General features: G+C 53.7%; 8 protein-coding genes across 8 annotated transcripts; 5 read left to right on the forward strand and 3 right to left on the reverse strand.

Moving 5' to 3' along the window:
- Positions 1-533: 533 nt before the first annotated feature.
- Positions 534-1,237, forward strand: BDZ83DRAFT_754956 (uncharacterized protein; the record flags this gene model as incomplete). Its single annotated transcript, XM_060514552.1, has 2 exons — positions 534-657; positions 1,014-1,237. 2 exons carry the CDS (start codon positions 534-536, stop codon positions 1,235-1,237), a joined length of 348 nt encoding a protein of 115 aa, XP_060361840.1.
- Positions 1,238-3,159: 1,922 nt separating this feature from the next.
- On the reverse strand, positions 3,160-4,585 carry BDZ83DRAFT_454590 (uncharacterized protein). The gene is made up of 2 exons (XM_060503174.1): positions 3,909-4,585; positions 3,160-3,851 (listed from the first exon to the last, which is right to left on the reverse strand). The coding sequence occupies exons 1-2, from the start codon at positions 4,270-4,272 to the stop codon at positions 3,301-3,303; spliced, it is 915 nt and encodes a 304-aa protein (XP_060361841.1). The 5' UTR covers positions 4,273-4,585; the 3' UTR covers positions 3,160-3,300.
- A 2,251-nt stretch (positions 4,586-6,836) lies between these two features.
- BDZ83DRAFT_721904 (putative Phosphogluconate dehydrogenase) lies at positions 6,837-7,965 on the forward strand (the record flags this gene model as incomplete). Its single annotated transcript, XM_060512419.1, is given in 3 exon segments — positions 6,837-6,958; positions 7,025-7,102; positions 7,116-7,965. The coding sequence occupies 3 exon segments, from the start codon at positions 6,837-6,839 to the stop codon at positions 7,963-7,965; spliced, it is 1,050 nt and encodes a 349-aa protein (XP_060361842.1).
- Positions 7,966-8,631: 666 nt separating this feature from the next.
- Positions 8,632-10,064, forward strand: BDZ83DRAFT_631115 (FKBP-type peptidyl-prolyl cis-trans isomerase). Its single transcript, XM_060508884.1, has 5 exons — positions 8,632-9,210; positions 9,270-9,327; positions 9,400-9,441; positions 9,496-9,569; positions 9,625-10,064. The coding sequence occupies exons 1-5, from the start codon at positions 9,027-9,029 to the stop codon at positions 9,831-9,833; spliced, it is 567 nt and encodes a 188-aa protein (XP_060361843.1). The 5' UTR covers positions 8,632-9,026; the 3' UTR covers positions 9,834-10,064.
- A 51-nt stretch (positions 10,065-10,115) lies between these two features.
- BDZ83DRAFT_631117 (ferritin-like domain-containing protein) lies at positions 10,116-12,105 on the reverse strand. Its single transcript, XM_060508885.1, has 2 exons — positions 12,083-12,105; positions 10,116-11,970 (listed from the first exon to the last, which is right to left on the reverse strand). The coding sequence occupies exon 2, from the start codon at positions 11,689-11,691 to the stop codon at positions 10,240-10,242; it is 1,452 nt and encodes a 483-aa protein (XP_060361844.1). The 5' UTR covers positions 11,692-11,970; positions 12,083-12,105; the 3' UTR covers positions 10,116-10,239.
- Positions 12,106-12,931: 826 nt separating this feature from the next.
- BDZ83DRAFT_584496 (uncharacterized protein) lies at positions 12,932-14,751 on the reverse strand (the record flags this gene model as incomplete). The annotated part of the gene is made up of 3 exons (XM_060505761.1): positions 12,932-13,227; positions 13,313-13,464; positions 13,523-14,751. The coding sequence occupies 3 exons, from the start codon at positions 14,749-14,751 to the stop codon at positions 12,932-12,934; spliced, it is 1,677 nt and encodes a 558-aa protein (XP_060361845.1).
- A 1,976-nt stretch (positions 14,752-16,727) lies between these two features.
- On the forward strand, positions 16,728-17,428 carry BDZ83DRAFT_584514 (uncharacterized protein; the record flags this gene model as incomplete). The annotated part of the gene is made up of 2 exons (XM_060505764.1): positions 16,728-16,911; positions 16,983-17,428. 2 exons carry the CDS (start codon positions 16,728-16,730, stop codon positions 17,426-17,428), a joined length of 630 nt encoding a protein of 209 aa, XP_060361846.1.
- A 2,791-nt stretch (positions 17,429-20,219) lies between these two features.
- On the forward strand, positions 20,220-22,148 carry BDZ83DRAFT_631131 (uncharacterized protein). The gene is made up of 4 exons (XM_060508886.1): positions 20,220-20,826; positions 20,884-21,093; positions 21,160-21,346; positions 21,408-22,148. Exons 1-4 carry the CDS (start codon positions 20,609-20,611, stop codon positions 21,924-21,926), a joined length of 1,134 nt encoding a protein of 377 aa, XP_060361847.1. The 5' UTR covers positions 20,220-20,608; the 3' UTR covers positions 21,927-22,148.
- Positions 22,149-22,198: the final 50 nt, after the last annotated feature.

Consider the following 22,198-nt stretch of genomic DNA (forward strand, 5'->3'; position numbering starts at 1 on the left):
CAAGGGCGGGTGTCTCCTGCTCTATCGACCTTGGGTGCCTTGGTTGCTGGCCGTCCCATGTGCCTCTCTCCTGTCATTGCCATACCAACTGTGCCAACCCAACCCCAACCACAACCAATACGCTCATCCATCCGACCACCTTATTCCAGACGTGAACGTGCCTTGCTGTTCCAGTTCAACCCCTCTTCCAAGTCCAAGGTGTGCAGACGCAGACTGCAGAAGATCGGAGAGACTACAAAACACACCACCATCCGCACCCATCCACACTCCGCCCTCCCGCGTCCAGACTCCCATCCTCTATCCACGTTCTCCATCGTGAAAACCACAGGTTGACTACTACGCTTACCACTTGTCATTCCCATTCCAAGGCAGAACAATCGCAAATCCTGTCTTGTTCCTTACCCTGCGCGACAAAAACAAGGCGAGACGAGTCCGTAAACCCCAGCTTCACCGGAACCCGCCCATAGCTCGCCCCATTCGAGCATCAGATACCAGATCCCCCGCCGACCATCAACACCACCAACAAATCAACCATGTCTGACAAGAACACCAAGTCCGTCGTCGACGAGACGCCCATCACCCACCCCGCCGGCGAGCGCAAGAACTCGCTCGAGGCCCACCTCCAACACCGTCCCGATCGCGCCGAGTTGGTCGAGAGTACGTGAATCCCCTCCCACAATCTCCATCTCATGATCCAATCCCTCCCTCAATGTGCATTTGAATCTGCAATCACAACCAACGCCGCGTCCCATTCGAATCTGCCCTGTATACACTATTGTCGCGATTTCCTGTTTTCTTTCCCCTATTCGATGCGTACCCCCTCCACATCTTCCCGTCTGTCGCGCCCCACCGTCCGCCTCACCCGCCGATCATCAAAACCGGGATCACCTCGAATTGTTCGGAAGAAAAACCCCACCCTCTATGCGCCTGCTGCGCATAGCCGGGGAATCTACGCCGCCTCGTCCCGAATTGGCACTGATACGATGGTAACATGCTAAGTGAGCTTTCAACAGAGAACATCTTGCCCGCCTCCAACGCCGCGCCTAGCTTGATCGCCCACCAGAAGGAGCTTGAGAAGCACATGCGTGCAGACTCCCTCAACGACAAGATCTCCCACCGTCCCGCCCCCGAGGATCTCATCAAGGAGGGCGTGCTGAAGGAGGACCCTCGCAGCGCCGACGACAAGTATGCCGAGGCCATCGAGGACGAGTACGCCAAGCGCGAGGGTGGCGCGTGAGTTCGACGTGATGAGTCTCTCGACGGTATTTGATCACTCGTCTCGTCGTTCATTCGCGCAGCGACGAGTTTGAGGCGAACATGGTGGAGGATGATGCACATTAAGGAAGTGTGGAGATACGATGTAGGATTATTGGTATTCGGTACCGCGGTTATGATATGGAGGATCTGCACTCTTCCATGAATGAGTCTACGAACAGCAGAAAAGAGCCAAAACCAAGTTTAGTTGTTTCCTTGTGAGGGCATTCTGGTGGATAACGAGCCAAACGGGAACTTTGGCTTCCGAAAATAATCATAAAAGAAAGAAACAAAACACGCATCGGATTGCCATCAGAAACGGAGATGATAATGACATGCATGCATCAAGAAGTCATCAACCTGTTTCCCACAGCCTTGTCGCGATTGAAGCCTGCTCTTGTCGGTGGAGACGAGTTGGCAATGGGAATCCAAGGGTCTTTCTTGGGGGTTCTCTGTTTCTATTCTTGGAGTATTGGCGTGCCACACAGCAGCCAGCCGCACTGGAGCCCTCCTCCATCATCCCCAGACAGGTACCTACCTTCCCAATTCACATGGGAACTATTCCCCAACCGGCGACAGTTCGGAAGGCAACAAGAAAAATGAAGAAGGCGTATAGACTGGTATATCTCCAGCCCAGGAGGAGGGGTACTACCCAAGGTAAATACTTCTTTTCAACTTCAGGGTAAGGTCCCCTGTACCGCTGGTGGAAATAGTTGAGGCACATCACATTCCGACCCATCCCGCGCTCATGGTGCATGACATCTTACCTAAGGTTAGGCTGCGAGTCAACGAAGACACACGCAAGTCATCCCACGAGAGATACAGGGAGGAAAGACAGATGGGGCTCAGCCTTCAGGAGAGAGAGAAACAACGCAGGTCATCACAGTCTCAACGTTCACTGCCTCCACAGCCAGCCTGGTCTGGTCTGAAGTTGCAGTCTGGACTGGACCAAGCTATGCTGGCCATGGTACCGCGCCCCATCCCCTTTCTCCAACTTTTCTTGCTATTTCTCCATGGTATGGCCCGTTGTCGCATTTCTGCACTCGGACTGCCGTCCTGCCGTCGCTCCCGCCCCTTGCAGTTGCAGCAGCGCTGGCCTGGGGGACCACAATCAATCAGGGACTTTGACATGCCTTTCTTAACCTATCTTACGGAGTATTTGTACACTGGGATGGGCTCCCCTTCCCCTGAAAGAAGTCCAGTTTGGGGGGGGGGGGGGTTAATGCAGCGACACCTTTCCTTGCCTTGTCTTGATTACCCTCCAGTCTAGACCCCTTTCTGCAAGTAAACGTTTGCTTTTCCTCAGGGGAATCAATCAGTCTTAGGACATGATCGCTGGGCCGGCCGTGTGCGTGGAAACTTTGGTATTTTTCCGCACTTTTCCAAACCCTCGTCGCTTTTGACTTTTTGGGTTCAGAGACAATGAGGCGGGCGCACTGGTGGGTTACAGAAAGACAAAAATTTCTAATTCCCCATTTGGGACAATTACGCAGGCACACCGAGCTTATGGTTGGGTTGAGGAGAAAGGACCGGCCGGAGAAAAAGGACACATGCAAGTCACTTATTGGTGATAGGCTAGATGGTAAATGTGCAAAGAAATTGTAATAGTTTGTTGAAGAATTTGACAGGATACCATCAATCTACGGATACAGAGCGAGCACAAAAGTGTCGCAGATCCAGTGGTTATCTCGTAAAACACAAAAAACCCCATCCATCTAATCTAGACATGACAGTGGCTCCCGTCCCATCCGCCGGTACGACATAGAAACATATACAAGGTATCAAGCTCCTATCCATCCTTGGGATGTGTTCCCAAAATACCAAATTCCCATGTGTCCCCATTATCATCCATGCATCCCGTAAAATTCCCAATGCTGTTCCGCGGGCCAATCACGGTGTTACAATATGCTGTACAGGAGTGCGAAGCCGCCCAGTTGCTTATGCCCGATATTCCCCCAAATAACGCCAGTCTTTATGCATTTACAAAGTGAAGTAGTTGATGTGTTGTCGTTGAAAAGTGTAAGAGTCGCATCGGCATCGCTTACTCTAGTGGCGCGAGTATCCGCCGCCGTAGTGTGGTGATGGGGCGTGGGCGTCGTAGCCGGATTGCTTGCGGTTGATGATGGTGACGCCGCTGTTCTCCTTGATGGCAGCTCGGTGCTGGTCCGCGCCGTAGACACGGAGGTAGGCCTCGTCGCTGGGGGAGATGGAGCGAGGGGTGGAGGAGCCTCTTGATGAGGCGTAGGAGCCCGTTGATGCCGAGTAGGCGCTGCTAATGGAGGCCGGGGCCTGGTGGACGACCGGCTTAGAGGAGCTGTATCTAGAGGCCATGGTGTGTTCTGTGTTACTCGAGTTGGGTTTCGAGTTGTGTGTTGTGTTGTGTTGTATGGTAAAGGAGGTTGGTCTCCAAAGGTGATGTGTCTGTTGAAGAAAGTTGAGCTGGTATGGTCTTTGTGAAGTTTGGTTGACAAGTGCTTGACTTGAGAGTTTGGTGAAGAAGATGTTCGAGTCTAGGAAGAAAGGCAGAGGGCATGGCAGGATATATAGATGGGAGGTGTTTGCAGACACCACACCCAGACCTGGGATGCCTCCATCATCTTTGTATGTACACTTGTAAGTACGGATACTCGAACGCGTGTGCCATCAGCACTTGCCGTAGGCAGGGCATGCTTGGTCCCCGGGGTGTACGGTACGGCAGAGAGAAAGAAGAGACAGGAGAAGAAAAGGCCCGCAAAAGGTTTGGCCTGCCTGGCCATGAGAAAGGTACCTGGACATGGACCGGGACCTGGACCGGGTCAAGTGGAATAAATGCCTTGTGGAATGTCTCGCTGCTGGGTGGTGTGTGGTGTAGGCGAAGCAAAGATTGAGTGACTCAACCTCAGCCCGACTAACTTTGCACCTTGGACCTTGGAAAGCATTGCTTGGAAAGCAGACTTTGGTATGAGAGTAGAGGTGCCAGCCCAGGCGCGAGGTGTGAGGCAGTGTGGGGATAGCCCTGGAAGCTTTGGGGCTGACCATAGTGTAAGAAGGGCCGGGCGTGTGCGTTTAGACTTGAGAGTCTGTGGTGTGTGTGTGTGTGTGAGTGTGTGTCCTGTTCTGCCTGTGTCGCAAGGCGACTGGGAATCCATTGGGCAGCTTTGTCATTTCAGGGCCCTTCAAAATGCAGGGACGTTAGGCACGGGAAACTAGAGTAGTTTAGTCCGAAGTAACAAAGTCCATGGATTACCAAGGAAAGCAGGGAAGAGGGCTGTTGTGATGTTGCAGATGCTGTGGAAACCAGAAAAGGGTGCGGTTGGCGGGCCTGTAGCATCTTTCGGGACTGGACGACAGGACGCTGCGCGTGTGCGTCTATGAAGTCCTACCAGACTACCACAGTTCCGACCAAACAACGCCAAAGTCCTTTGGGGCCATGCTTGGTAGCAGCAGGACTTGCAGCATCAGGAGAAGCAGTACATCCCAAGGATCCCTCCCTTGATGCCTCGGTGGCGAAACGTCATGGTTGATTGGACGAGGCATGGTCGGACGACGCAGGTAGGGCGGATTCAGGGCGATGATTGACAGGACTGCCGCTGTGTCTCGCCCTGCTTGGATGTTGTAGTAGGTATGCCCGCTTTCACCTGCGTCCACCCTTAGCCGCCGTATGTATCATTGACACAGTTTGTCATCATTCATTCGCAGCTTCGAGACGTCCAGACTCAACAACTGATCAGTGATGCCATATTCCACGCCAGCCTGATGTCTATGACCAAGCGGCGACGCGTAAGGGCCGTCTTTTGCAGTCTTGTGGCTGCTCAGCTTTGGGGGCCAAGACCTGTGATTTCGCGGCAGAAGTAGAAAAAAAACGCAGAGCAGCCAAGGCCTTGCAGGAACTTGGCTGTCGTCGCCCATCTTCAGGGACTCGTGAGACTGCCAGCCTTGGTTGGCCCCCGTAAGCGCTTCGCCGCCGTGCAGCAAGTGTGTGCCAGCCTGCCAGATCGGGAGGCCTTTCTCAGCCGTGTCGGCCAAATCTGGCATGGCACGCAGGATGAAAAGATTTTTCTGTGCTCTTGTTGCTCGAGTCTCAAGTCAAGAAGGTATCAGTACCAGCATAGCCCCTGGCTCACGGAGGACTGTCGCTGCCCAACTCATGGCCCGATGATCCTCGGGTTGCCAGTGTAATTTTGCTTCCTTTTTTTTCTTGTCACTCTGGTTTCCACTCAGCCGGGACCATCCGCCGGAGACAAGAAATGTCTGTGTGTCTGGAAGCCGGTCGAGTTGGGCCTCCAAGGGGCCAGAGAGATCGGATAGAGCCTGATGTCTTTGGAGGCGGACAAGGGGCGTCCCCTGCTATGCAGACTGCGACCCAACTGGCCTCCATCGCATCCGTCCGATCGGGTCAATGGTGGCCTTGAGCAAGCGTCAGATATGAAAGTAGTAGCGATCTGGCTGCAGTAGCTAAATTGCCTGCAGAATAAGTGCCAGAGAAAGATCGCGGGAGTCTGCAGCAATGGTGATCATTCTGCCGAGTGGAGGTGTTCATGCCTCTAATGGGCAGGGCGATAGGGCGAGCTGCATGATTTGATCGCCCATTGGAGGCCGAGCGACAAGTGAGTCCGATCTTCCTCTGTTGTGTCGTGTCAGGCCGGCAGAGAGGGGACGACAGAGCAACGAAGCAACTGCTGCTGCTACTGCTGCTACTGCTGCTACCCAGCGTCGACAGCCTTCAAATGTGCAAAAAGAGACATCATGCAAAGCTACCGCCGATGGCTTGCCTGCCCAGCTTCCGCTTAGCGCATCTTTCGTCGTCTCTCATATTGCATCGATGCAACTGTCGGGTAGGCAAAGTACCCATTTTGCGCGGAATCACCGTGATCCTGATCCGGTGTGTACCCCCATTTGCAGTAGTGGATGCGGAATCGCCAGTTGAAAGTTGCCAGTCTGACAGGTACGCAGCACAAGGCGGATGGCATCTTGATGTGGGCGGAGCATGGCTAGTCGTCAATTGCTTGGTGACTGAAGTCTGACGGACTGACGTGTGGAGGAGAAACGGAAAAAGCACCTGGACCAGGCACCCGCCAGCAGACCTACAACGAGAATTGGCTGGGCATCAGCCACAGCACGACAGGCTTATAAGCCACACCTTGGGCGCCACACGTGCTAGCCACACGTCTCAACATCATTACCTCCTCGAAGGCCTTGCCGACTCTCACCGACGACCCCAGAAGTGAGGTTGGAGCTCGAGGAGATTCACTCGAAGCGAGAATTATCTTCCGGTCCCTCTATTATCCTACACCCGACATGATGCAGAGGAGAGGTGTTAACGTGATAAGTGTGAGTTGGAGGCAGTAAGGACGCAGATTCGGAGCGACGGCACTATTAGGGCGTCAGTAGGGCGCGAGTACCGTATGCTGTCAGCCAATCTTGATCGTAACCGAGAACGAAGTTTGCTGCAACCGCATAAATGTTCAGCCGTTGATTGCTGGGAGGTAGGATGTAACGTACCATGGAGTCCAATTAGTAAATCGGGACATTTAAGTATCAAGCGGTAAACCATCCGGCAATAGCTAAAGTTCGTCACTTGAATTAATCTATCGCCCGTGATCATGGACTCGACACCGCAACAAAACTATGTGGGCATACTCTCTATTGGGGATATGGGCGCGGGTATCGCGAAGCTTCTCAAGGCCCACGGGTTTGATGTTGGCACCAGCGGACGTGGCAGAAGGTTCGTGAGACGACTTATCTACAACTCGATTCCAGTCAGATCTGACCCAGCTGCTTCGTGTATCAGTCTAGCTACCATACAGCGAGCTGAAAAAGCCAAGGTGGAAGTCCTAGCATCCGATATTGAGCTTGTAGAGAAGCTTCGGTTGTCCTCTCAGTCGGCCCCCAAGAGATGCGCTAGAAACGGCGCGGCGAGTGGTGGACGCCTTACGCGAACTTGCCACCCGAGGTTCGCGGCCCAGTAGGCCCTTGTACTTCATAGATCTCAACGCCGTTGCGCCATCAACGGTTCGAGGGATAGCCCAACTCTTCACCTCGGTCCAGCACAGTGCTCGCTTCATCGACGGCTCAATCCTAGGAGAGCCCCCCGTCTTCGTCCCGACAAGCGACGTAGGGCTGCAGACCGTCACACCTCCGACGGCTGCGAGCGATGTTGAGCACAACCCTGGTCGATGGGTACAGCCCCGAATCCCCATTTCCGGTCCTCATCACATCACTGATCTGCCCTATCACGGGCAGAGGCTATATGCGGCGCTGAACATGCGCTATGTGGGCAGCGAAGTGGGAGCTGCCAGCGGACTGAAGATGTGTTACACAACCATGTTCAAGGGGTACATCGCAGTTGCCGCACAAGGATTTACCACAGCTGAGCGACTCGGCCTGCTCGACGTTCTCAAAGACGAGCTGCAGCTGCGTCTCCCAGATCACTTGCGCCTAGCCGAGAGCGGTGTTATTGTCACGCCTCCCAAAGCATACCGCTGGGTATTCGAGATGGAGGAGATAGCCCGAACTCACGCCGAAGATGGTGGGTTTGCCCCCGGCCTATTCCAGGGAGCTGCAGGAGTGTTTCGTGATATCGCGGAAGACAGCGTCCTCGGTGAAGAAAAGATTGGGAGTAGAGTTCGAGGCACTACAATGGAAGACTTTGCTTCCACGCTCGCAAGGGATTTAGAACATAGGGCAGCTTGTCGCCAGATCTCCCCGGGAAATGATGAGAATCATTCATAGGTAGGCTCATGGTTCGAGCCATTAAGTCCATGGATATTCAAGTCCCTGATCGTCAGACTAGTCAACCCCTCAGTGCTGGCTTACCTTTCAACCTCGATACATGCGTATCAAGCCCTACCGGCAGGTCCATAATGATGACCAGCAAATACACTTACTGTGGCAGTGAATGGAGACTTCGCGGTCGCCCACATGGGGGACTTGAATGGCCAATCTTAGGTAGCTGATGTAAGGGAAGGCGGCCATATGCTTTGCCCCCCGTGTCGTCGCCATACCTCAACATCTCGTATTCGAGGTTTGGGCCGTTGGAGCGGATTCTGCCTTGGCCATGATGACAACAGTACGTCCAGCACTACTACCCGCTTGCTGCTAACCACGACGCCGAGACCCATAGGAAAAAGAAACGACGACACCTAATTGCCAGATATATGAGGCGGCGCGCGTAGTCATGGATCCCCGGGAGACTCGGCTGACGCGGAATTCGTGTCTTTGACATAGATTTTGCGAGGCTGTCGACGCCCTCTCAGGTGCTGTGTGAGATTTCCACCATCGTCACCAAGCAAGGGAAGGATGATGGGAGAAGAGCATCGCCTTTTAGTAGCTTGACGTCATCCAAGGGTGTCAGCTGGGAGGACTTGGCTTTGAGTTGAGGGAGTGAAGGTACCTTAGCTTCGTGGGGGTGGATCGCCATGATAAGCAAGCTGGGGCTATCGATAAGACCGAGCTTGGGGATAAGGTAAGGTAAGGTAAGGTAGGTACCTCAGGTACGTATCGTTCGCCCCGGAATATCTTGAAAGGGGTCCACACTCGGGCCACAAGGACCTGAAGCTCCGGCCGTTAAGATTGGCCAATCGGGGGATGGAGAAGTTAAGGCGGCGTGTCTTCAATCCACTCCTGGCGAATGTGTGGCAGTCTGGTGGCCCCTCCCTGCAGCTGTCTTCCTTGTTTGCCAGCCAGCAGCTGTGTTGTTCCCCTCCAGTCCGACCAATTGACCGCCCACCTTCACGACTTTACCATCACCCTCATCACCGTATTCTCGCCTCGCCCTTCTCAAAACAGACACAATGCAGGGTCTCCTTCTTTCTCTCGGCCTTCTGGCCTCCAGCGCCGTCAGCTTCGTTGCTGCTGCTGACCTGAAGATCGACGTCACGCAGGAGGTCGAGTGCGACCGCAAGACCAAGAATGGCGACAAGCTCACCATGCACTACCGCGGTACTCTGCAGGCCGATGGCAAGCAATTCGATGCCAGTAGGTTACCATGCTTCTACTGAGAGCTCTCGAACAAAGTTAATGTCTCAATTTTAAAGGCTACGACCGCGGAACCCCCTTCAGCTTCAAGATTGGCAGTGGCCAGGTCATCAAGGGGTTAGTTCCTCCATAACCGATCGACTCGACGAGAGACGTAGGAAGCTGCTACCGAGACTAACAATGGTACAGATGGGAGCAAGGACTTCTTGACATGTGCATTGGCGAGAAGAGGTAAGCATTGGGACACTCAATGACCAGAGACCAATCGTTACTGACGCCTCGCAGAACCCTGACCATCCCCCCGGAGCTTGGATACGGACCCCGCGGCATGGGCCCCATTCCCGGCGGCTCGACTCTTGGTATGAACTATTACGCCTGCTATTTAAAAGCTCTGCTAACTGGTGTCGTAACCAGTCTTCGAGACTGAGCTCGTCGGCATTGACGGTGTTCCCAAGCCCGAGAAGATCATTGTCAAGGCCTCCTCGGCTGCCAGCGAGGCTGTCGAGTCTGCGACTGAGGGCATTGCCGAGAAGGTCGCTAGCAAGGTCGCTGAGGCGGCCGATGTTGTCAAGACCATTGTCGCCGACTCTGACGCCGATGGCCAGGAGCACAACGAGCTCTAAATTAGCCCTCCCCGACATGGTTCTATACAAGTAGACTTGCATCTGGTAGAGAAAAGGCAATAAGGTCCAATTGGTGTCTATGCGTGAATCATCATTTGCTCTGCAAAAGCATTCACTGGCGAATTTGGATTCGACGAGATATATACGACGCGTCACGAAACTATTATGATTTTAGGCGAGCAATTGAATGCCAATCAGCATCGTTTTATCGATTGATATCGCAAAACATGCATTCGTTTAAAATGTTTTCACTTGCAGATGTCGCAATTCTTGGGAATAACTCGTCATTAACATTGTAGGTTTATTAACTATGGCATTAAAGTGTCCCTTCTAGGTATCTTGGATTTCGACAGACGCAGCATTCGAAGCGATTAGTATCTCTCGGCATGCCTGCCACCCAATCTACTTAGCCAGCCTGGTACACAGCAAGCGCGGCAACATGCGGATTGATCATGGTCAGGTTGTGAGCCGTGACATACATGTCAGTATCCGTAAGAGCAACAAACATGGTCGAGTTAATGGCGGGATCATGCTCCCACGTTGAAACATTAGGCTGGATGGTGTACGCAGTACGAGACTCGAGGCTAATGTTCTGCAGGGGCGAGAAAGTGACGTTCAATTGAGACACCCAGGCAGCGAACTTCGGCTCCACAACGTTAGTCGCCGTGATGTAACTGTTGTTAGGACCAACTGCCTGGCCAGGAGCGTCCCATTGAAAAAAGACCTGACGACCAGGGTATGACAGGGGCATTGTGCGGTTCTGGGTGATGGCCGCATTGCAGTCCTGGAGGGGATCCGTGGCGTTGACACAAGATTCAGTATCGGTGATGTTCGTCGTCGCCGCGGTGTTCGCCCAGCCGCCGGTAGTCTCATTCCAGACGTTGGAACCGTTGATGCGGTAAGGGTTCGGCTGGTTCAGGATGTGGAGGGCGGGGAAGTTCTGCCAGATGAGACGGGTCTGGTCTGCCGGGCAGCTAGAGATATACGGGGCCAGGAGTGTCCAGGCCCAACTCTGCGGAATACCGGGGATGTGCCACTCGGGCATGGGGAACAAGCCCTCGAATTGACGGAAGATCATCTGCTGACGCGCCTCGGTCGTGATGCTTTGCAGCAACAGCTGGGCTGCCGGACCAGAGTTGAGATGCGGCAGGAACCCGTAGACTCCGGACTCACCCCACCGAGTGAGCTTCTGGTTGAAGTCGATGTACTCCCGGAGATTGGTGACGGGGTAGTTGTAGCTGCACTGCTTCGGTGCCTGGGCGCCAAGCATGTTTGTGATGACGGTGGCATGGCCAATCTCCTGCTCGGCCATGAACTGTAGGAGGTAGCGGTCCTCAGCATTCAGACCGAGTTCCTCAAACTCTTCATCGGAGAAGGTGGCAAGGCCCCAATGGAAGAGGTCGAGCTCGATGTACTCCTGGTAGAGCGCTAGGGCGAGGGACTGGTAGTCGAAGTCGCTCTGGACGCGGTAGACCGGGGCTGAGCCGTTGGTACCAATGCCGCCTGAAGGTGTGTACGGCGCGGGCTGGTCTCCATGGAGCTTGCCGTCCGCCGGGTAGTCGTAGGCATCGTCTGGAGGAGGCAGTACCGGTACCTCTGAGGCTAGGATGCTGGTTGAGAGCGCACCAGTCGTGGTTGGTGAGGGACCCGTGTAGGGACCGTGGGAGGTTACGTTGGTGACTGCGACTTGTGATGGAGTGACGGTGGGCTCCGAGGTAACGGTAGTCTGTGGCTGGGAGACGAAAGGCACAGCATATGCGCCGGACGCCAGGGCGAGCAGGCCGAACATGCTCCTTGGTGCCATTGTGTGTAAGCTTTCAATCTCTGTTGTGTCGAGATGTTGGGGATGCCTAGTCATTCATTTCTCTGCTGGAATGATCGTGGGCTCGCTCTTATACAAGATCTGAACCAATTTCCGGCACTCGGCACTTCTATTAGCGAATGACCGCGACATATCTGACCAAACTCATCGAAATCAACCATTAAGCCATCGTAGTTCCGAACTCGGAAGTCGGATTAGGCGAAGGACTCGCCTCTCGAGATGAGTTCATGGATTTTGAGATTTCTCATCATCCTGGGCCATAGTCCCGAAGTTTGAGCGGCAATTGCAAATAACACGTGGGCTCCGAGTCGTTGGCTGTAATCCTGCCGTCATCAGCCATGGTATTGCGAGAGACCAGTGCCGGCTTCACTGAGTCTGCACAAAGACTAGCCCAGCGTGGGCCGCCAACGGCGCGTTTCTAGCTTACCATAGAGAAGAAACTTGCTCTGAAGTGAAAAGAAACCACTCTTGCCATCAGTCAGACGTCAGAAACGTCTAACGGAGTTGTCTCCGGTAAGCTCGGGGTTGGACGTACCACATCAAGGATGGGCCGCGTGGAGAAATGGCTCCGGGCCGTGAGTGGGTACGGCCGGCACCGATGACGCTTACATTAGGCGGATGAGGCTCTTTGTGCCACGAAGCCAAGAGTCATCCCGCAGTTCGTAATGTGGGAAAGACGGGAAGTCAATCGATGAGATGAACTATGGGGTAGCATGAGCTAATCATTTTGATCCGAAGGATCTATATTGGAAGGAGACATTGACCAACACCAGAATTCCACGGCAGGATGTCCGGATGCAGCTGCCGGAACTTAAGCTCCGGACCCTTGTCCTAGAGGTTTGTTCCCGGACTTTCCAAAAGCTATTAAAGTATGGCGTGCAAGGGTTGACTTTTCATGATATGGTAATCGTAGATATCATGGACGTAGTTGGATACTGGTGTGAGCAACAGCGCATAAAGAATTCCATCTTCAATTAGTCTCAGTCTAGCTAACTCCAGCAACAACTTCGTGCCATACACCAATGCCAGATCCGTTACGCCACACTCTATCCAACTAGTTGCCGCAGTTCCGGTACCGGTTCAAATTTCAGGACCTCCTCTACACTCTGCGGTGCAGTCGAAATCGACAGCATCATCTCAGCGTCACCGTGCAACCAGTCGTCATCCCCACAACTCTCCATTACACTACGAGTTGCTGCTCCGACTCAAAGGCAGGAGGCGGGAGAGTGGGACGCGTTGGGAGCTTGAGAGCAAAAAGCATCCTCATTCGGATTACTCAGTTGCCGTCCAGCACCCACTTCTTCTTGTCGTAGCTCGCAGGCCACACGCCGTTCTTACCAGGCGCGATGATGCCGTTGGGATCGAGCGCGTTCTTGATCGCTTCGTTGAGCTGCATCTGCGCGTTGTCGTTCCAATTGAAGGCGTCGGCGACGGGATCCATGAGCGCCGTGTGCGCGCGGAACTGACCCCAGCCGTGCGCCGTCGTCTCCTTGATGAGCTTGTGCGCCAACTTCCTGATGCGCTCCACGTCGTCGGGCACATCGAGGCGGTAGGGGATACCGATTACGTGGTCTAAGGTAAATAGGGTCAGTCACTTGTGTTTTATCTCGCAGCATCGTAACATGAAATGAGATGCTCATTCAGACGGAATACTTACGCAGCTCTCGCATGCCGACGGCAAAGGCGCCGAGGTAATCGAAGCCGAATTCGGTGATGAGCTTCTTGGCTACATCGTGTTGCTTCTTTGCGTCCTCGCCGGACACCTTGGAGATCGGGGCCCACAAGAGTTGGCCACCGTTAGGAAGCCAGCTAGGAACAGTGTTAGTCATTGACATGGGGTAGAGTAAGCTTTGGGAACAAGACTTACTTAAGACACCTCAACTCCTCTACGGTAGGGATACCTTGCATTAGCAGCTCACGAGCGCGGAGAGGACTCTCTCGTGCGCGGTCCTCTGGCAGGAAGAATCTCGAGCCCGGGATGGAGAGGAACTCGTGCTTGATAACACTAAGAAGGACATCGCGAACAGGCTTAGGTCCGTACACGGCACCGATAAGCTGCCATCGGCCCATGTCGAGTTTCTTTGCGATCCCATCAACTTCCTCCTCTGATAATGGCCCCTGCTTGTCCGTGTACTTGGATTTCGGCCCGCAGTGCGCGGCGTTCAACAGAGTGTGACGAAGGAAAGGAACGTTCTGCAACACCATTTGCAGGCGCAATGGACGGATAATGTCAACAGCCTTTGGCAGATCCGAGTCGTTCTCAAAGGTGATCTCGTACGGCTGGTAGCCTCCTGGGTTGGGCATCAGCCACATGCCAATCTTTGTCACGATACCAAGGTTGCTCTGAGAAAAGAGGCCATCGTTGTAAGGTCCGTATCCCGTGTTGAAGAGCTGCCATGTCTCGCAGCCAGGCTGCTCATCAGGTCGCAGGCTCGTGTCCGCGTTGGGGTTAGGGACGCCACCCATTCCGGTGCGCACAAGCTTTCCGTTCGGCAGAACGACCTCCATGCCACAGTGCATACCCCAGTGGTCACCGTACGGCGTGGCACCGACGCCGCGCTCCACAGCGTTGCCGAGGACGGAACCCTGGCCGACGGGCACCGACATCCACAGGTGCTCACGGAGGTTGTGTTTCTCGAGGTACTCATGCAGATCCCGGAAGCTTACGCCCGGCTCGAGAAGGACGTACGCACCCTCCACGTTGACTTCGAGGATGCGGTTCATGTGGTGGCCCAGGTCCATGACCACGGAACCGGGAACGCGTGGGGAAGCGCCGCCGTAGCCAAAGTTTCGGCCGAGGGAGATGGGCCAGACGGGCATGACGAGCTCGTTGCAGAGTGCGACGAGGGCCTGGACGTCCGGGACGTGGCGGGGCATGACGACGGCCGAGGCGACGAACCTGGTCTTCTCGTAGAGGGGGAAGTGATCGTGTGATTTGGGCTGGTTGAGGTATGAGTCGCCCTCTAGGGGCTTGTCTTTGGGGATGACGCGAACATTCTCGATGCCGCAGATTTCTTGGGCGCGGATGATGAACTTTTGGAACAGCTCGTTGGTGAAGTTTGGTGGAAGGGCGATGGGTTCCGGGATAGGCGCCATCTTGCCGGATCTGATCTGGTATGGGGCTGATTAAATGCAATACCTGGAGTAAGGGCACTTTTAATCACCAAACGTATCGCTAAAATGGAGATCAAGATGTATTGATGGCTTGTTGTATGAGAAAGACTATATTAACTTGGTCCGAGAGAACAGAGGTCATTTAATACCTTTCATGATGTGACATATTGCCTCTGCGAGCTCTCCGATAAACCGTGCCGACAATGCAGACCATGCCTGACGGATTACTGTTAGATGCCGACCGTGTGGTACGGCTGCTCCACCGCCGGCGTTGCGAGTTCTGTTGCATAGCTCGCGAAGTTGAAAATGCCCAGCTCCGGTGGTCCGTCGCGCGTGCCGGGCCCAATTCGGGTCAGCACCCCGGGATGCCTCCGCGAGAGCGAACTGCAACTCGAGACTGGAATCCGAACCCATCCGAGTAGAAAGTCTACCAGCAGGAAGGGCGAACCTCCATAGCAGGTGGCGGGTGTCAACGGAGAATGGAAAATTTCGTTTCGCCAAATGGACCATCAGTTCATTACGGACAGCTGCCTGATACGACAGGTTGATTGATCATAGAGGAATCACTGTTTCGAGGGGCAATGCTGTTCACAATGTGGCTTGTGAAGCGTTCGGCGTAGATCGCTGCCGTCCGTAGAAGCGTGGCGCCCAGTGGTCTGAGCCGTAGTGTACGACTATTGAGAAGGACCGTGAGTTTGGAACTCTGTCAAACTTGACGTGGCGGACGTAGTGAAGACGTTTTGGGTCAGCCAGTTACCGGAATAGAGCTACGATGCGACAGGCCACCCAGCTTTTGCTTCCTCCGTGGAAGATGTTTGTGATGATTCGCGGGTTCGTAAGGCGACGGTGCGGAACGGGCGGACTTGTTGTTGGAGAGGAATCTTGTCATGAAACGCTATCTGACGGGAAGACATAACCTTCACACAGACACCCGATCCCGTCGTTAGTTGTAGATGCGGCTGCAGCCTTGACAGTGTCTTACCGCTGCCTCGGGAGACGCACCATGAAACGAAACAGAGAGCCATTTGCTCTCTTTACCCCACGGACATTGGCTACCGGCCAGGCTCTTGTCAGCTTTCCCTTCGCCCGGCTTGTCCGAGGCGACCGCAATCTCGTAGACATTTATCCTTGAAATTCCGTCATCTGATCATTTACATCTTGTTCCCAAACTGCCAGACGCCCCAATGGCGTGCTTGACACAACCAGAGTTGCCAGCCCTAAAGGCGCGGATAGGTCGGGGTACACGTCTCCCCGGAGGAGCAGTTGGAGAAATCTCGCATCGGCCGTCCGCAGTTGGCGATGCGGTCACGGAACGGAGGTGCCGGGTGTTTCTAGAAGACTTCCCGCTCTGGGATTCTGTTGGTTCACGAGAAGCTTGGGGCACACCCAACCCCAAATGACACGCCGTGACTGATAGCTGTTGTTGCGATTGCGAGGTCCGAGCGAGGCTCTTTTGATGGATGCGAACCTATGGAAGCTTTGGTCGGGGGTTCCTGAAGTGATTTTCAAGTTGGGTGGACGGGTGCAAAGATACGGCCGACGGCCTTTTTCAACACCCATCGCCTGGTTCCGAATCTTGCTTTACCACAACGTCGGGCGAACTCGAACACCGCACTTGCTGATACGGAAACGTCATCCATCCCACATCACCCTTGATCCAAAAGCTTGGCTTGTGACCTTGGTAGCAGATATCCTCTGGGTGTTCCAGCTCTTCCGTTGAAGAACGGCTATTTAAGATTAGGGTTGCCTGCTCAAGACAGCAAGAGGGAAAGCCGGCCAAAATCAATATTACATTAGTGTGAGGTCCGGACCTCCAAGCGGATTTAGTAGCATTTATAATCCAACCTTCAAGTCATTTGCACCTGTGCCAATTTAGCATTATCGAGATCCCTTGGTTAAAGAGAAAGGCCCGAGCAAAGAACATCTTCACCGAAGCAGAACCTAGGCATACATCAGTGATGGATCCAGCCCAGCTCGCCAATGCCGTCACCGAGCGGGTAACCATTCCTGTTTTGGGCGGCGTTGAGAATTGGAAGGAGCAGCTTAAGTTTATGCTCCAGACTCTGAGCAAGCAGCCAGGATATCTTCGTACGCGATGGGGACCATGGGCTGAGGACCAACAGAAGCTTGAGCTCATCATCGGTACGTGACAATATGCCGGGCCAATTCATCTAGCTCAGCTTTAATGGCTAATAACTGGAGTCTCGAAATAGGTTGGGTCAGTCCGGATGCGTGCGAGAAGTGGCGGAGATCGAAAGACTTCGCCGAAGCAATGGCCCGGTTCGCGCCCGTACTAGACGGCGAGCCCGCGGCATACCTACTCCGATTCAAGCCTTACGCACCACACGCCGTCATCAACTCCCCCATCGTCGAAACCCTAAGTTTCGAAGACTGCCGAGAATCCGAAAACAGAATGCGCGAGGTGATTGAACGAGCATCCAGGATGCCGGGCTGCAACGGCGTGGCAAGCGGGTACTCTTTGTGCCCGCCAACCTCATCCTCCGGCGACAGCATCGGCAGGACATTCGTCGCGGCGATCGGGTGGACGGGGCTCGAGGCCAGTCGCGCGGCGGACAAGTCGGCGTACACGGGCGGTATGAAAACCGAAGTCCACCACGTCAACTTCAATTTTCCTGTCAAAGGATTTGGAGGATTATAGCGGCTTCTGTGCGTGTCCAGGTTGCATGATGTGGTTTAGCGGGTTTTAGACGAGCGAAGGCGTTCTATCAACGGTTGAATTTCCTATTTGCTTCACGCTTGGAACAAGTCTCTTCTTAGTGGCTTCGGGGAAGGGGGAAAGGTGGCGGAAGCGGGGGGGGGGGGGCACGCACAGCTTTTTGGAACGGTGTCTGTACGGATCGAAAGTTCTCTTCGTCTTCTAGCTCTTCTCGGGGTAAAGATACCAACAGTCTTATCAACATCATGTCCCTTTGGTCCGATTTCTCGTTATTCTCGATGAGGTCGACCCGAGCCATCGTATCTAGTGGCAACGCTAGGAAGCTGTCATTCGGAGCTGGATGCTGGAGCAAGAGCTGAATGAAGCTATTGGTCGGGCGACCCAGGAACCCCTGCAGGGCAATATGCCTCGGTTCGTGCCTCGCTTCCACGAAACATGGCGAAGGAAGATGACGACTGGCCAGAGCTTCCAAGGGTCCCAGAGATCCAGACTTTGCTCGAGGCTCGAGCCCTCCCCTAGGCCGTCCCAGCCGGAGGGGGCCACTGGGGCCTGCAGCATGCACTCAGTACAGTCGCGAGATTCGTGCTGGGTTCGTCCAGGGGCACCAGCCGGGCCCAGGGGTGGCCTTCTTCCTTCATGCTTAACCTTACCAAATGCCGACCGTGTTTCCGAACACTGAATGCTGCAAAACGTGGATCACTGGGTTTGAGCAGCAGAGGGGCGTGGTTCACCACCGTCACCGGGTGTTGATCAAAGGCTAAGACGCGGATGAGAGGAACCAAAGGTGGAATAGTGTCAAGTTCTTCGGTGAAAAGACGCCACAGCCGGTGCTGTGGTGGCTGTCGGGGCCCGAGGGGGAGTCTCTTGAGCTTCATATCATCTTGTTGTCCCCGTTTCTCTTCAGCCACACCGTGCCGCTACGGCTTGAATCCGAAGGAAGGCCGTTGCTATAGAACTTGGCGGGCCGAGTGACAGCGATAAACTGCGCATACTTAGGCAGCTCGAAGAATGGTGAGATGAAGGACGTTGAGAGAGTGTCAATATGAAAAGGTTTTGGTAATTTATTACGCGGATTCTGTGTCATTAGCGCAGAACCTCCCCGCATTTCCTGAGGCATGTCGATGTTAACCTGTTTGTCACTGGTACGCTGACCGCAGAAAGTTGTGGGCTCTCGGGAATGGCAGCAGGAGATCGCTTCGTCGGCCAGCAAACCCCTGACATGTCTTGGCGGCTCAAATCTCGCCTGGAACGGTAATGTCAAGGGGTTTCCTACCAATGGGCAGCGTCAAGATGGCCCCCAATGGGACGGTGTCATCTGGCCTGGCTATCTCGGTCTTCGTGTCTCTTTTGATACTAGATCCAAGGCACTTCCTCCACGTGGAAAATATCTCCGGCGAGGACAATGCGGCCCTTCTTTGCAGAAATCCAGAGTGCCAGAGCTGTGGGTACAGCGAGATCATGTTTCAGAAGGGCTCAAAGTGGCCTGGGGTGATATTTGGTCCCATGCATGCAGCATGAACTGCGGTTCGGAGCACACTCTGGATACGGCTCCCACTTCGTTTGGCAACTGTCTCTCTTCTTTGTGAGCCCAGTCGGCATTTGACTGAAGGTTTATGGTGAGGGAAGAGGAGGTGTTTGTTATTGCGCAGTCTCTTTTATTAAGGGCTTGGTAATTGCTGAATTGCTGAAAGTTCCCCCTTGATCGGCACCACGCCAAAAACTCTTATTTGGTGTAACGATCTTCTGCCGAGTCTGTCATTGCCGTACAGTCTTGAACGCTCTCGACACCATTTCTTCGATGAAAAGATCAAGAGAGGTGCAACGGGTTGTCTCGTTCCATCTCGGTGAGGGATTCCGATGAGGTGTTGAGACGACGGAGTTGGCCGCTGTCTGTCTGGCTGTCTACTGAAGAAACGCACGGCCTTCAAGCTGCATGCAGCATCCGTGAAAGACCAGGAAACCATGCCGATCTGCTGATCCCTGGACCATTTCTTCCTCGCCCGGGTCCCCAACGAGCATCGCACTCCCCGCCTGTGGTTCGCCAGTTCGTTTCCAGCCCACGAAGCTATTGACGACAAGACCCCGTCACCCCTATAACAGACCCCGCTCTTTTATGGCGAATTTCTGCTCGAAGAACCAGACTGGAGAACGTGACAAGATGGTATCCCGGAAAAGAGCAGCAGAGGGAACCTGCTTTCCGCTCCCGCGGATGGTAGGGAGGATCCCTTCTTGCGTGACTGACCCTCTCAGGATCGACGCCTGGGTTCACTTTCTCTTCAGCAAACCTTTATCCCCGGCATTTGCACCATGAAGAAATGACGGCACATGAGAGACATGTCTATTGAGGGCCGGTCGTGCCTGTTGATCTTCTTTTTCTCCGGCCAATGGGATAGACTTTGGTATCTGGTAGTATTGTCAAACTTCCTGTCATGCTATGCAACCCAAACCATTGACGGATGAAGACATCACCGTCCATCAAGTGTCTCAACTGGGCAAGAGAGCTACGGGAAGGGGGTGCCGATTGACTCCTTTTGCAGGACCTGTCGTCTCATAGTCCCCCACCTCCCCTGCCCATAGTAATAGTAATAGACTAGTAGTGACTCTTGGAGTGCGACCTCTGCACCTCTGCTACACGTTTGTGGTGAGTGTGGCGTAGGCTAGAGGGTGGCACTAACAATTGTCACCACCATGTGGGTTCTTCGCCCGGTCTAGTCACCGCGCCGGCTGGAGGGCTCGATTACCTGTCGCGGCCTAGCCACCCTCTGCCGTTTGGGATCGCGAAACCAAAGCCTGCCAGGCTGTTAGCCCGTTATTATTGCCACAGCACTGGAGAAGGGGAAATTTCTTAACCTACGGGCCGGAAAAGAAGTGGGTAGCCGAGCTCGACGAGGGTCAATCTGCTACTGACTGTGGACGCCCATCGTCGATTCTTAAAAGTATGCCCGTTTCCCCCTTCCCGACGGACTCGTAGGGCTTTCTTTGAGTTTGAACTAGACGACATCTTGCTCCCCTCTCATCCACGTCTCCTTCCCCACATACCAAATCTGGTATATCAAGGAGCCTTTCTTGAGAGGACCGAACCGGATCTTGAATACCTCGGATACGGCACACAGTACGAACGAACCGCACCCTACGCCTTTACTTCTTTGACCATAATCCAATATGGCGGCAACCAAGACCGACTACCAAATCGCCTCGCTGGCCGCGGGCTTCACAATCGGCTTTGGTTTCTTGACAGTATGGGAGGCCATGAAGCAGACGAGACGGAATCGTAACCCCCTCCGAAGCACATACATCTACATGATGTGGGGTGAAATCATCGCCAACCTCGTTATTGCCGTCATCGGATGGTTATTCTTAGATGGCATATTAGGGCCAACGTGAGTATCGAAGTGCAGTATTCCTGCCATGCTGAGCTAACACAATTGGTGTCAAAGAGTACCGGTCTTATTCTTCATCCTATTCCTATGGGTGTGGGAGATCCAGTTGCTGATGCAAATCATCATCAACCGTATTGCCGTCATTGCGGAGAGTCAAAAGACCATTCGCATGCTGAAATGGGGAACGGCTGTGGTTATCACCTTGATCAACATCGCCGTCTTCTGCATCTGGATTCCCTCCCACCTTGACCCTCCTATTAGCCAAACGTAAGTTCAAAAATCTTCTGCAGTGGGTTCTTACCGAAAAGTTCAATCGCTGATATGCGATCGCAGTTATGTCAATATCAATCACTACTGGGACCGTCTCTCCAAAATCCTCATACTCATCGTTGACGCTGGCCTCAACTGGTATTTCCTCCACGTCGTCAAGGCTCGCCTGCTGACCCAGCATGGCTTGGTCAAGTACAAGCCTCTGGTTGGCTTCAACGCAAAGCTGATGGTTCTGTCAATTGCCATGGACGTGAGTCAAGACACCACTACGATCATGTAAAATTTTCAGGAGGCTAACAACACACATTCAGGCTATGCTCATTGGACTCATGTCACTTCCCAACCAAGTTGTCTACATCCAATTCCACCCCGTGGCCTACATGGTCAAGCTCAACATCGAAATGTCCATGGCCTCATTGATCACACGCCTCGCAAAGGACCAAGATAGCGGTTTCAGGTTCAACTCTCTCTCATACTCCCAGGGACATTCTCGAGGTCACCGCACGAATCCAACTGGTCTCGACAACGGTCACAACGGCCACCATGAAACCGGAGGTCTCAAGAGTTTCCACCGCGCCAGCGTCGGAGCCGTTCCTGAGGATCGGGACCTCGAAGCCATTCGGGAAGCTAGAACTGGCATCCACCGAAGAGTCGATGTTGAAGTCCGCGTTGAGTCGCACTCGCCAAAGTCGAACCCTGCCTCATCTTTCAGCGGGCGTCACGATGATGCGGCGAGCGGAAGCTCTTTCTACAGGGTTGATGATGAGGACTCGCTGACCAGTAACCCCGGACATCCTCGGTCATCAGAGAAGAAGGAGATGAGGGGTTAGATGATGCGGCTATGTAATTGATGGTAATGGTTGGGATGGATGCTTGCAGACTCTGTTCTGGCATGCGATGATCAAGGCTCTTTTTCGTTACGAATACCCCTGTGCTATACTCACAACGCCTTTTTTCTTTTGTATACTAGTCCTAGATGATATGGGCGAGACTGATTAATATCAAGCCTCCTGAGTGTACTAGGAGGATCTCATTGTAAGGATCCAAAATTGTCTTGTTCTCATAATTTCGCCTATGAATGACTATTTCACGTTGCTTGCTC

Source organism: Colletotrichum acutatum (assembly GCF_030867785.1).
Source record: "Colletotrichum acutatum strain CBS 112980 chromosome Unknown BDZ83scaffold_90, whole genome shotgun sequence".
Classification (NCBI taxonomy): domain Eukaryota; kingdom Fungi; phylum Ascomycota; class Sordariomycetes; order Glomerellales; family Glomerellaceae; genus Colletotrichum; species Colletotrichum acutatum.